At 40.2% G+C, this 14,677-nt stretch overlaps 1 protein-coding gene and 1 pseudogene across 3 annotated transcripts in view; one reads left to right on the plus strand and one right to left on the minus strand.

Annotated features, from left to right (window-relative positions):
• Positions 1-14,677, plus strand: part of Fchsd2 (FCH and double SH3 domains 2) — a 169,443-nt gene that overhangs the window by 109,316 nt on the left and 45,450 nt on the right. For all 3 annotated transcript variants that reach the window (XM_021640968.2, XM_021640969.2, XM_060367675.1), the window contains one exon: positions 10,763-10,885. In XM_021640968.2, the coding sequence (XP_021496643.1) occupies positions 10,763-10,885 (123 nt within the window). The remainder of the gene's footprint in view (positions 1-10,762; positions 10,886-14,677) is intronic.
• On the minus strand, positions 11,495-12,668 carry LOC110550786 (glyceraldehyde-3-phosphate dehydrogenase-like; annotated as a pseudogene).

A 14,677-nucleotide genomic window follows, 5' to 3' on the forward strand; every position in this document is an offset into this window, starting at 1 on the left:
CATGCAAGAGCGAACACTCTGTGTAAGAATCCAATATCATATGAAAAGAAACCTTGTACCTAACTAATCTTTGACAGTAGCCTTATATAGTATCTCTTGTATTCACAAAGCCCTGTAAGGTAGGTAATATTTTAATTTTACTGATCAGGAAACTGAATCTCAAGCAAAACAGCCAGGGTCAATTTCTTAGGCTCAACTAAACATTTACACACACACACACGCTTATTCATACTCTGCACTGGTTTACTCCAAACCTACAGAACAAAAGTGATTAGTCTACCAGCAAGGCAGCACTGGAGTTCCTCGTTGTGGGAACAGTTTCTCTCTGTGGCAGTCTCTGCAAGAGCTCCTGCAGCTACTGAGAGCTGCCCCTCCCTCCCTCCCAGCCCACTTCCCCCAGTGTCCCAGGTGAGATTCATGTCCAACAAACTGAGGTCAGTTTGTGGTTTTGTTTTTTATTCTTTTAAATACAATTTTATTTTTAATATAGAAAATACTTAAAAAATGTTCAAAAGTCAAATCCACTAACTCAGGACATTCTGTTCTCATTTTAATCCCTTCCTTCTCACCCAGCCCTTCATCGGTCACTCTCTTCGTTTCTTCCCTTTTCATTAAAACTGTTAATCACTAACTCAGGGTGATGTGAATTTTACCTCTACTGTCTTTCCATAATCAAGGGCAAACCCCTTAATGATTGGTGAACTCATAGGGAGTCAGGAAGCAGAGGGAGTTTTTCTGAAGACTCCAAAGTCATGAACACATGGAACGTGGTCATTTCCTACAGAATTGCCTGTCTTTCCCCAGGAGTTGAGCCTTCCAGATCATCTCTGCTGCCCAAAAGGCCCATTTTGTTTGTTTGTTGTTTGTTTTGTTTTGTTTTTGTAACTCAATTGATAATGTATTTCCCCATGTCTACAGGTTACTTGTACTCTATAAAACTTGACAGCTCGTTTGCCTCAGCCTCCTGTGTATGTGGGATTACTGCCCATCCGAGTAGGCTTGAATCCTTCCATTAATGTTTAGATTTTCACCCCTATTCTGGGAAATTACTTTTTTCTCTCTTCTGTTGTTTTTATTGGTTTTGAATGTTTTTCTTGCATTATTCCTTATTTGTTGATATTGCTTATAGACACTACTGACACAGTGTTAGTATATTTAAAGCAGCTTTGTTAGTTTTTCTTTTTAAAGATGTATTTGTTTTTACTTTATGTGAGTGCTGGGACTTCTGCAAGACCAAGTGCTCGTAACCACTGAGCCATCTCTGGAGCCTTCTTACTCTTGGTGTCACAGAATTCACCCCTTATGAGTACAAAATTCAGTGGTTTTTCTCAGAAATAAATATTTATACTCACTTCACAACTCAGATTACATCTCCACCCCCTCCAGATGTTTCTTTGTGGCTATGTACAGTTAGTCCCTGCTCCTGCCTCTGCTCCAGTCTGCTTTCTGTCGATAGATTTCACCTTCGCTGGCCATTTTATAGGAATGGACTCCTATACTGTGATCGCTTGTAGCTGACTTTGTTTAGTTAGAATAGTCTTTCGTCTTCTCCACAATCTAGCATGTAGTTCATCACTTTTGGTTGCTAGATAGTATTGTGATTTTTTTTTTTTTTTTTTTTTTTGTAATGCCACATTTTTGTTTATTAGTTCCCTGGTTGAAAAACGTGGGGGGTGCGGCTCTTATGAACAGTTTTCTACAGATACTAATTTATGTTATGGATAGATACATGACATATATAGGAAAGAGATTTATGAATCATGGGTGAATTTTTGTGTGACTTTTTGAGAAACTGCAAATTACTTTTCAGCTCCTGTTCTCTGCCTTCTGGTCATAGCCAGTCTTGCTGTGGTGTTTGCTTTGCTTGTTTGTGTTTGTCTTTGTGTGTGTGTGTGTGTGTGTGTGTGTGTGTGTGTGTGTGTGTATGGTCATGAATGTGGAGGCCAGAAGATAACTGTGGGGATGGATTTTCTTCTTTTACTGTGTCCGTCTTAGGACACTAGGCTTGGCAGCAGGTGCCGTTGCCAGCTGAGCTATCTCTTAGGTACCTGCTTTGGTTATTTTATTATTACTATTTATTATTATTATTATTATTATTATTATTAATGATGCTTGGAAGAAAACCTCAGGTCCTCGGCATGTGAAGCAGATGCATTGCCCCTGGCTTATATCTTGTGGAGTTCCTGACCTTTTGTCTTCATATGCATTCTTCTAAAGATAAATGGTGCTGGGCTTCAGGGCCTTAGCAGTCATTCATATGTCATATTGGTGAAATGTTTAATTAGATCCTTTGCCAGCTTTTAAAATTAGGCTGTATTTTTTACTAAATTATGCGCTTATATAGTTATTTTTATTTACTTTTTTTGAGCCCTGTGTATTTATTTATCTGTATAGCCCTAGCTGTCCTGGAATTCGCTCTGTAGACCACACTAGCCTCAAACCCAGAGACCTTCCTGCCTCTGTCTTCCAAGTACTAGGATTAAAGGTGTGTGCCACCATGCCAAGTTATGAGCTTATATATTCTAAGCAAAAGTTCTTTATCAAAAACTAGCTTGCCATCATCTTCTCCCAAGCTGTATGTGCATTCTTATTTTTATGGTTTTATGTGCATGAGTATTTCTGGAAACAACCTACATGTCCCTCAACTGAGGAATGGAAACAAATTGTGGTCTTCAAGTGGGTTCTCCAGTAAGGAGAACAGGGGCAGTCACTGGCATGAACTCTGTTGCCTGCTGTTTGTCACCTCCCCCTGGTGAGGTGGCCTTACTAGGCAACAGAGAAAGAGGATCCAGACAGTCCTGATGAAACCTGATAGGCTAGACTCAGATAGTAGGGGAGGAGGACCTCCCCTGCTGGTGGACTAGGGAAGGGACACAGGAGGAGGGGGCCTGGAGGAGGGGCCTACAATCGGCATACAAAGTGAGTAAATTTAAAAAAAGGAAAAAAAATGTTTATAGTGAACTTTATTCCTAGACACAGATTTTAAATCGCCTATTTTAACGTGTTCAAAGAACTAAAATGAATCATGTCTAAACAGCAGAAGGAAAATATAAACTTGCTCACCAAATTTTTAAAATTTATGAGTAAGGGGAATTGAAAGTTAAAAAGTGAAGCAGAAGCAGGGAGGCAGAGGCAGGTGGATCTTTATGAGTTCAAGGCCAGCCTGGTCTGCAGAGTGAGTTCCAGGACAGGGATACACAGTGAAATCCTGTCCTGAAAAACAAAAACAAAAAAATGAAATAACGGTGCTAGAGTGTGGTGTGGTGTGGTGTGGTGTGTGTGTGTGGTGTGGTGTGTGGTAGAGCATTTGTCTAATATGTTAGGGCCTTAGTTTAGATTCCTCAGCACTGCCCAAATAAGTAATAAATAGAGAGGATTGGCAACAAAGTTGAGCTAGTAGAAGAATCTGAACTGGAAGGTAAAAGTGTGGGCAATTATCCAGTCCAAGAATGAGTGATTAATACTGGTCTGCCTTGAAAGACAATGCATAAGGTTTGGTTTGATAGTATATGACTCTTAGCACTTGAGAGGTGAAAGCAGGAGAATTAAGAGTGCATGGCCTGGCCTGGTGCCACACACCCTTAATCCCAGCACTTAGGAGACAGAGGAAGGTGGATCTCTGTGAGTTCGAGGCCAGCCTGGTCTACATAGCAAGTTTGAAGACAGCCAGGACTACATAGAAACCTTGACTGGGGGTTGGGGGGAGGAGAAAGAAATTCAAGTCCAGCCACAGTTGCGTAGCAAGTTCAAGACCAGCCTTGACTACATGAAACCTGTTTTAAAAAACAAATACAAAAGTAGTCACTGCAGAAAACACTAATTATAAAACACTATGATAGATTATAATTAGACATATGTTTTACACAGTAGTAACAGCCAGAGAGGGAAGAAAATGGAGCAGTACAGGAATAAATTTGCTGTGCTGTTAATAGTATGCTGTATTAATCCAAACCAGATTGTTTTGAAATAAAATGCGACTTGTAACCTCCAGGCACATGCTACAAACATCATTCCTAAGAACATGGTGAAAGAAATAAAGTAATTAAAATAGCACATAAAAGTACCTCTTAACAAACTCCATGAGAAGCTGTTATTTCATTTTATAGGTGAAGAAACAGACTAGAAGATTCCGTTACACAAACTCATGACACAGTCAGACTCGGAAACCAAGTCTGTCACTAAAATCCCTTACCATGGTAAAGGGAAATCATTGAGGTTTTCTGGTAGAGATAGTTCAGTTTTATTATTTTAATAAGCCTCTTTATTATAAGTAACATTCTTTTGACTTCCATCAGGAAAGTTAAGGAAGATCAGTGTTTCTAGAGTAGTATTGCTAGGAAACGGGGGGCTGGGATTTGAATACAAGTGTGTGCTGAAGATTAGTGTTTCTAGAGTAGTATTGCTAGGAAACGGGGGGCTGGGATTTGAATACAAGTGTGTGCTGAAGATCAGTGTTTCTAGAGTAGTATTGCTAGCAAACGGGGGGGGCTGGGATTTGAATACAAGTGTGTGCTGAAGATCAGTGTTTCTCGAGTAGTATTGCTAGGAAACGGGGGGCTGGGATTTGAATACAAGTGTGTGCTGCTGGAGACTTGCCCCTGGTCCATGCTGCGGTGGCCCTGCAGCCTGACTTCCGCGATGGCCGCACAAGCGGACGGCCGCGGTAGTTTGGCAAAACCTCTCTCAGCCTGACTTCTCTTCCCGCCAGCAGGGACTGGAGTGGAGGCACAGACTTTAGAAATGCAGGACTAGACTTTTTCCTTGCTTTGCTTCCTAATTCAGACAAAAAGTATCTTATTTGCTTCCTCTTGACAAAACCTTAAGTAACTCGGAGCTTTTAAATAAAACAACCCAAGAACGCTAGACAGGGTGTTTCTAATTTTACTTCTTATCGGTTGACAGATTGAGCCATGGCTTAACATATTTACACTTAGAAGCGCAGCCCAGGGGCTTGCTTTGATCTCCTTAGATTTATAAAAGGCTGTTTTTTTTACTGGTACAATTTAGGGACTCCTGAAAAAAAAATTATAAAAGAAAGTTGGCAATCAGTATTTTCTTCCAGTATCAGTATCAGGAGAGGAGGACTGAAGGATTTTTATGATTTAATTTTAAGCTAGCTCACATTTATCATCTTGATATTTATTTCCTTGACTTTTGCCCTGCACTATTTTAGAAATGCCGATCGTTCTCAGAAAAAGAAGAGCTTGTTTTTATAGGCTGCATGAAGGAAGACCTCAGCATAATACTGAGTACAGAATCTGACCTTCCTGACTCTAAATAAGGAGGCCACTGTTTAAACTTCCCTCTTGAAGGGAAATTACATCAAATGCTTAGAAAAATGACATGTTTTTTTTCTCCTAATTCCTAGCTCATCATGATTTTCCTCATTGAGCAAGTTCCAGGAAATTTATACTGTTCCTGTAAAGTTAGAGGTTGAGTAGAGGACCCTAGAATTCCAAGTGTCTGAATTTGCCTTTAGGATGCCCCCTTTTTTAGTTTCTATTTTGAATACTTGCCCTTATGAACTTGGATTCCATACTCAATGGATTTTAGTAATTGTGCAGATAGAATGAGTAAAAAAGTCAGAAAGAATAAGTAGAAAAACATTTCTTCTTAGTCTGTAGCTAATTGCAAAGCAACATGGCTGTTTAAAGGCATTCAAATTCAGTTTTTAAAAAAAGCAATGCTATTGGTCCATCCATATGTGCTGATTCAAGGTCCTGCCTTCTCAATTTAGATATCACAGAATATTTTTCCTTAGTATTTCTGTTAAGAGGCTGGAGAGTTGGTTCAGCAGTTAGGAGCATTGTTGATCTTATGGAGGACCTGGGATCGATTCACAGCCGTCTGTAGTTTCGGCCCCAGGAGTTGCATCACCCTCTTCTGACATACAGACGCGCTGCCAGAACACTCGAACACATAAAATAATTTTTAAAGCCTTTCAATTTTTATGTAAAATAGTGAAAAGTTTTGAAATACATATTTGGATGACTGAGCTACTAAGTTTTAAGTATTAAAGACAATCAAGGAACTCATCCAGAGCACCTGGATTATTCTTCATACGCATCATCATCCCGTAAGCCCATGTCACACCTTTGGAGTTGTGCTTCTCTTACCATTATCATTTAATAACTCTTAATGGAGTGACGGCACAGTAGTCAAGAGTGTATACAGCCTCTGCAGAGGGCCCAAGTTCAATTCCCAGCACCCGTATTAGGCTGTTTACGTTTGCCTGCTTCATGTTGGGGGATCTGACACCTCTAGTCTCCATGAGTGCCCACAGATATAAAGAATTAAAATAAATCTTAAAAATAGTGTTTACTTTAAATTTATAAGAACATACATCTTTTGGATTTTTTTGATCGAGTTTAAATAAAAATTGTCTGCTGTAGGGAGTAGAGGAAGCACTGAGTGTGTGTTGTCCTCAGTGAATGTGTGCTGTTGACATGGGCACAGCCATGCCAAGGACCCCAACGCCTTGGGCTCATGGGAAATTGGCAGAGCTGTCACCAGATGGACCAGGCTCAGAGGGGTGGCAAAGCTTTCCTCCAGAGTCTTGAGTGCAGGTAAGTGACCAGTCTGTGCAAAACCTAGCAATTGCAGCTTCCTTTTCCCAGATGTTTGTAGCCTGAGAGTGGTTGCTGCCTACAGAGTCCTTCTACCAAGACTAAGTAACCCCTCCCCCACCCTCTCCCTAATAAACAACTGAGGTTCTGAGTTGCCCACAGCAGCAAGTAATAGAACCCCACCTGACCCCAGCCAGCTTTACTGTGTTCGTCTTTTGTGTCCTTTCTTCATTCCTTCACTGTCCCTAGTCAGGGTTCCAGGACCCAAGACAGGAGGGTCTCAGCATTCTACTAGAAGGAGTTTGATCTGTTTAGTTGAAAAGGAACAAAAAATATAGGAAGGCAAAGGACTAAATTATTCATAATCAATTATCTATGCAAATGAAAGTTTTGTTATAATGTAATCAAAAGACACAGTTTGAAATGTGGCTGACATGAACTACAGTTCTTATTTTTAATGACTAGAAGGCAGAATTATGTATGTTTTGTTTGTGCACTCACGCCTTTTTTTAAGTTTGGGGACTAGAGCATTACACAGTTGTGAACTCTGTTGCTCCTCTTCTGCTAATGTTAATACTATCAGGCTTTTCGGTCATGGGGGTTAATGTGGTTTCACCCATGTTTTTAAACCTGTGGATTCTGATCCAATAAGTTATTTATCAAACAGTTATTTGCTAATCATTGTCAGTATGTCAGACTCCATGCTCGACACTCAATGTTCAATGATAAACAGACTGACAGGAGCCCTCCTATTCATAGGGCTCAAAAACCAAAGAAAAGACAGGCAAGTGTCGTGAACACAAGGTTATGCCATGCTGTAAAATGACAAGAAACGTCTAGAGTTCATAGTGATCAAGAGAAGCTCTTAGGGATGAATAATAATGAGCAAGACAAGAAGAGAGAATGGAAAAGGCATGTGTGAAAGTTCCGAGATGAAAGAGAAGTACTGGTAAAGACCGGAGATGCACAATTTAGGGAAAGTGTGGCAGTGAAGAAAAATGGGAAACAGGTGAGTTAAAAGGGGCAGACGTAAGCCACATCCAAATCATGCCATCAGTGGTAAAGTTTAAAACAAACAAAACTTTCTGAAGTTAAGGCATAGCCAGTGCACCGTGTTGAACAGTCATGTGAAGCAGAGACAGCCTCCCAGCTGCGGTGTGAAGGGGGAGGGCAGGGCCAGGCGTAGTCACATACACCTGTCATCCAAGCACTCGGAAGACAGTCAGGCAGAGCTCTGTGAGCTTGGGCCAGGCTGGTGTTCATAGTGAGAGTCGGGTCAGCCAGCGCTGCATAGTAAGATCTTGTCAAAAGAAAAAAGGAAGGAAAGAAAAATAATGGAAGGAAGGATATTGATTGGAAGAAACAGCTGGATGTAGAAATTGCTGGAAAAAGCAAGATCAGAAATAACGAAAGCGCTTTGAAGGCTAGCAGTGTAGCTCTGTGTCAGAGTGTGTGCTTGCTTGTGTGAAGTGCACTGCTAGAGTTAACTTTGAAAGGCTCTGGTTTCTTTCTTTACTTCTCTGCTTCCTGGCGCTCATGTTCATACAGCTAGAACAGCGTCTGAGCACAGGTGACACTCAGTAGAAGGTCATCAGGCTGGACGGGGATTTCGTTCACCTTAACGTGCGTGCCTTCTTCATACCTGTATTATCATGTGTTGTATATAGATAATGTCTGAATGTTTTCTTGCAAACAAGATCATTGTGATGAGCTACTAAGAACATTTCTAAGTCCGAAACTTCATATCAGAAAATGTCTTTTTTTAAAAAAACAGGTTAATTGTTTAAGGTAGAAATTTTTATTTCAGTTCAACCCACCACAGTGTCTGATAGTGTTCCTACTATGTGAAGGTTATATTTTAAGGCATTTGCACTGCCTGGGTTTATAGTACTCACTCGTGCCATCTGGTGGTAGAAGGCAGGTGATTCAGCATTATTATTCTGGGGGCAGGTTTGTTTTATTTTGTTTCAAGTCAAAAGCTTGATGTAGTAGCCAAGCACAAAATAAAGAATTAATTGTAAAACTTCTAAGATGATTCTTATGAAAACATATAAGGAATACAAGAAAAAACAGCTGTGTTAGGTGACATCATAATTTAGCCCTTAATTCTTGCAACTTGAAATCAGAAAGAAATCCCAACTGAAAAAGATGAGTCAAAGGCTAGAGATGTAGCTCAGTGAAGTACTTGGCCAGCATGCAGAAAGGTCTGGGTTCAGTTCCCATTACTGCATAAACCAGGCGTGGGCACATGTCTGTAATGCCAGGTGGAAGCAGAAGGATCAGAAGCTGAGGGTGGGCCAGGGAGATGGCCAGTGAGATCAGTGGGTAGAGGCCTGACAACCTGAGTTTGATACCCAGATCTCACAACCCAACAGAAATAAAATCAGAATTGTACTCTGACTACCACACATGCGCCATGGCACGTGTGTCTTCTCTAAATAAATAAATAAGTTTTTGTCTTTGAAAGTTTAAGGTCACCCTTAGTTACATAATAAACTCTAGTAATACTACAGGAGACTTTGTCTAAAAAAAAATCAAAGGTTTGAGTAGCTAGTTCTCCAAATAGAGAACTAAGTAGATCAATATTTAGCAAAACTGTAAGGATGCTCAGCGTCATTGGTAAATAAAGAAGTGAATCTTTAAAGTCAGGGCTGGAGAGATGGCTTAGTGTTTAAGAGCACTGGCTGCTCCTCCAAAGTTCCTGGGTTCAATTCCCAACACCACTGGAATGCTGAGAACTGTTCTAGTAACTCCAGTTCCAGGGTATCTGACACTCTCACACCAGTGCACATAAAATAAAGTTAAATAATTAAAAAAAAAAAAAACTTAAAGTCACAATGAAATACCATCTCATCACTAGACTAGCTTTCATGATGTAAAACACAGCAAGAGGACTGGAGAGATGGCTCGGAGGTTAAAAGCACTGTGTGTTCTTCAGAAGACCTGGGTTCAGTTTCCAGCACCTACATGATGGCTCACAGACCATCTGTAACTCCAGTCTGAGGATCTCTGACATTCTCTTCTGACCACCAGGAACACTGTACACATGTGATATACAGACATGCATTCAGGCAAATACTCATACACATAATAAATAAATCTCAACAATAACACCAAGAAAACAACACAAAGCAGAACACATACACACAAAATACGTGGTGGCAAGGATATGAAGAATCTTCATGTATTGCTGGTCGATAAGGTACAGCACTATGGAAAACAAAGTGGCCATATGGCCAAAGGCAGTTCTTCTCCTGTGTGTATTCCCAGAGAACTAGAAGCAGATGCCAAAGCTAAAATAAAGGTAGAAGTGAAATTCCAAAACAAAACATTTTTATTTGAAAGTTGTAAAAAACAATATTGCTCTAAAATACGTATGCACGTGCTGAAATGACCTCTAGAGTGTCTAGGAAACAAAGGAAAGGTTGGCAGTTCTGTTGAGACAAAGAAATGTACTCAAGCAATTGTGAAAGAAAGCGCGTTGGCACTTTGTGTGTTGGAGAGAGCTAGCGAGCCCTGATTGGAGAGCAGTTACTATGCAGAGCTAACGCCACGCCAGTTCTGTGAGCTGATGAGAAGAAAAAAATACAGACTAAAGATAAGGCTGCTGTTTTGATAGGCTAGAATGGCAGGAAAGTTCTCGGAACAGTTGTTGAGATCTGAGTGTTTTTCCCTTTGACCTCTCTGCCTTAGATGTGCGTGACAGGAACACTTTCTCTGTAGATAATCAAACACAAGTGCATAAATGATCATGTTTTCTCTCAGATTGCTCTGTGGCCAAATATACTAAATCAATTCTACCAATAATGGAAAAGATTCCTGTTTATTGTATTGTGTCTGTTCCAAGCTCTGTGCCTGAATTCTTTCAAATAGACCATATAACATTCCTACACCTGATTGTCTGAAGTGTCTACAGAAGCAAATAAGCAAACCCAGCTGTTTTTGCCTCCAAAATGTTCTCTTTTTTCCTAAGCTTTAGCAGTATTAGATTTTCCTTTGTTGGTTGCTCTTCATTAAAAATTCAGCACTTCCCTAGTAACCGCTCACTGCTCGCGTGTTCTTATGTAATAGTCTGTGTCTTTTGTCAGTTTATTAATAGATTTTTAAAATGTACGTTTCTACTTTCTTAAAGACAGAGCAATTATGTGCCAAAGCTCTATCATAATTTTTGGCTTCTATATATTCCTCTCTTTCAGGCTCTTGATGGAAATGTGTATGACCACCTCAAGGATTATTTAATAGCCTTCAGCCGGACTGAGCTAGAAACTTGCCAAGCTATACAAAATACATTCCAGTTTTTGCTAGAGAACTCCAGCAAGGTAATGTGTCTTTAATGCAGTGGGTGGTGCTGTCATTTTAGAATCTAAAGTTTTTTCATACATTCAAAGTGAAAATACCAGTGATAGTAGAAACAGGTTTTAAAGGGCATTTTTCTGGGGGGAAAAAGTCTTCTTAACAAAGTGGGAGAATGTTCTGATCACCTCTGGATGAGTTGAATGAAAGGTGGGGGTGTGATAGAGCAGGCTAGCTCTCAGTCTATTGTCTTATGCCTTACCTTTGAGAAGAATCAGTGAAAAATGATCTGCTGACATGAATTTCAAATCCATTCAACTCAGTCTTTTAAGAGAACAAGGTCATGTATCAATGCAAAGAGTAAGGAAGGTGTGAACAGGGAATGTGTCATTTAGTGATTGATTTAAAAATAAATTCCATAATACCTTGGAGTTTGTTTTTAACAAATTAAATACAGTTTCTTTATGTTCTCATTCTTTGGTAATGACATTTTTATTTAAAATATTGTTCTATTAACTTTGCCAACATGCCACACTGAATATACAAAGAAAATAAATATGATTGTTTTTCCTCAGAAACAGATAAATTATGTTTGTTTGTTGTTTTTTTGTTTTTGTTTTTGTTTTTTTGTGGGTATAGTGAGCTTTATTGATGGTATTCAAGAGAGTAGGGCTCCCTGGGTCCCTCCTACTATTCTGGGTTCTGGGATGGAAACTATAAGGGAGATGTTCAGTGTCAGGGGCTCCTCAGCAGCCAAGGGCCTCTCTCTTGCTTGTGTGCCCTTGCTGGGGTGGGTGGTCCAGGGCTTCTTACTCCTTGGAGGCCATGTAGGCCATGAGGTCCATCACCCTGCTGCTGTAGCCGAATTCATTGTCATACCAGGAAATTAATTTGACAAAGTTGTCGTTGAGGACAATGCCAGCCCCAGCATCAAAGGTGAAGAGTGGGAGTCACCATTGAAGTCACAGGAGACTACCAGGTCCCCAGTGTAGCCCAGGATGCCCTTTAGTGGACCTTAGATACCTGCTTCACCACCTTCTTGATGTCATCATACTTGGCAGGTTTCTCAGCATGTCAGATCCACGACAGACACTTGGGGGGGTAGGAACTCGGCAGGCCATGCCAGTGAGCTTCCCGTTCAGCTCTGGGATGACCTTGCCCACAGCCTTGGCAGCACCAGTGGATGCAGGGATGATATTCTGGGCAGCCTCATGGCCATCAGACCACAGCTTTCCAGAGGGGTCATCCACAGTCTTCTGGGTAGCAGTGATGGCATGGACTGTGATCATGAGTCCCTTCACGATGCCAAAGTTGTCATGGATGATCTTGGCCAGGGGGACTAAGCAGTTGGTGGTGCAGGAAGCATTGCTGACAATCTTGAGTGAGTTGTCAGACTTCTCATGAGTCACACCCATCACAAACATGGGGACCTCAGTAGAAGGGGCAGAGATGATAACCCTTTTGGCCCCACCCTTCAAGTGGGCCCAGGCCTTCTCCATGGTGGTGAAGACACTGGTGGACTCCACAACATACTCGGCACCAGCATCGCCCCATTTGATGTTGGTGGGATCTCACTCCTGGAAGATGGTGATGGACTTGCTGTTGATGACAAGCTTCCCAATTCTCAGCCCTGACTGTGCCGTTGAACTCGCCGTGGGTAGAGTCACACTGAAACATGTAGACCATGTAGTTGAGGTCGATGAAGGGGTCATTGATGGCCACAATCTCCACTTTACCAGATAAGCAGGTAGCCCTGGTAACTAGGCATCCAATACAGCCAAGTCCATTCAAGACCTTCATCATCGTGTCTAAGGGCAGAGGCTGGCACTGCAGGAAAAGATGTGGCTGTCTCTGGAACAGGGAGGAGCAGAGAGCCAATTATGTTTCTTTTTAACAGTAGTGAATCTTTCCTTTAGAAGATAAACTGTTCCTGTAATATTTCTTTCTGAAAAAATGCATTATATATATTTCCTAACTGTATGCATTTTAAAATGTATACATTCTATCTAGATCTACTACTTTTTAAAGATCTAGCTCAATTCATTTTGATTTTGTTGTTTTGTTTTATTTTATCAAAGAAAATGGGAACTGACTAATGTCTTTGGAAACTATTTAGGAATCAGGGTAATCCATCTTCACAAGACAGGAATGAGAAAGGTACACAGATTCTTTATATCCTAAACTCCTCCTAATGCAAATATTCTTGTTTCAGTGTACCTGAACTCCCCATTCTGTGTGTAGAAAAACATTACAAGGGAGCTGGAGAAAAGACTAAGCAGTTAGGAGCAGTTGTTGCTCTTGGAAAGAGTCCAGGTTCACATCCAGCACCCATGTGGTGGCTCACTCATAACCAACTGTAACTCCAGGTCCAAGGGATCTGACGCCTTCTTCTAATCTCCATGGGCACCAGGCATGTAAATGGTGGACATAGTACATACACACAGGTAAACACTCATCCACATAACAACAAATAAATTGATCTTTAAAAAGTTAAAGAAGAAAAAATAGTTAAGATGCTGAGTTATATTTGATATCAAATATAAACATTACTAGAGTGATACTTGTAACATCTTATCCTATATCTATCCTTACCCAGAACCCAATAAAAAATATAAAAACATTGACGTGTAGGAAGAATGATGGATTAATGGATGAATATGTTTTTGAAAGAAAAGAAGTAAAATGGTAATTGTATACATGTGATCATTTTGAAAATCTTTTTAGTATATTGGTTTGTTCATTCAACCATTTATTTTTGGGACAGAGTCTCAAAACATAGCTGAGACTGGTCTGCAACTAACTGTGTAGACAAGGCTGGCCTTGAACTCAGAGATCTACCTGCTTCTGCCTCCAAAGTGCTGGGATTAGGGGTGTAATCTACTACACCAGCCAGTTCTTTTTATTTTGATGTATGTGTTTGAAATCATAAGAGGATATTGGAGGAAAATTGTCTATAAAAGTTTGTTGGTTTTGTTCTTTCTACATAGTGATGTTTTTTGTTTGTTCGTTTGTTTTTGGTTTGGTTTGGATTGGTGTTTTTGATAGAGGGTTTCTCTGTGTAACCTTGGATGTCTTGGACTTGCTTTGTAAACTAGGCTGGCCTCAAATTCACAATGATCCGCCCACCTCCCCAGTGCTGGGATTACAGGCATGTGCCACCATGCCCTGCTTCATAGTGATGGGTTTTGACTACTGGAAAAAAATTGTGTTTAGTGGTCAATTTAGGTTTTCTGAATTTTTTTCCTCGTTTTTAATGGCGTAGTACGTTTTGGCAGCTTTCGTTTTCCTACATAGTTGTCTACTTACCAGGTGTGGTGGCACACATCTTTTTGGAGCTTGTCTGTCTCTGCAGCCATCTTTCTTGTTATTTCTGTGTAACACATACCAGTCAGTTTTATTAATTTTGCCACAAATGTGTTTCTGTTCTGTTTCCTCAATTACTATCTTATCTAAAGTAGTTCTATATTCTTTATTTTATGTTTTTACTATTTCTTGAAAAGCTTATTTTTCTTGTTTTCAGTTAACTAAACACACACACAAACCCTACTTCCACTACAGTCTGTGGTATAAAGGGCTTTTATTCTTATTTCTACATCTTCCCCTCATTAGTTCGTGAATTATTTTGAAATGAATTTTACATTTAGTGGGACTGTGACAGGATGATGTTTTTCATTTCCAGCTTTTGTAGAAACTGTAATCTATTTTTATTCTAATTTTGTCAGGTTATCCTTTGGCAGAATTCTTTGAAATTTTCTTTTCCAAGAAAATGTTAAGTTAGAATTATTTTTAACTTATAAAACATGTATGCATGAAAGCTA

Source organism: Meriones unguiculatus, chromosome 14, assembly GCF_030254825.1.
Source record: "Meriones unguiculatus strain TT.TT164.6M chromosome 14, Bangor_MerUng_6.1, whole genome shotgun sequence".
NCBI lineage: Eukaryota > Metazoa > Chordata > Mammalia > Rodentia > Muridae > Meriones > Meriones unguiculatus.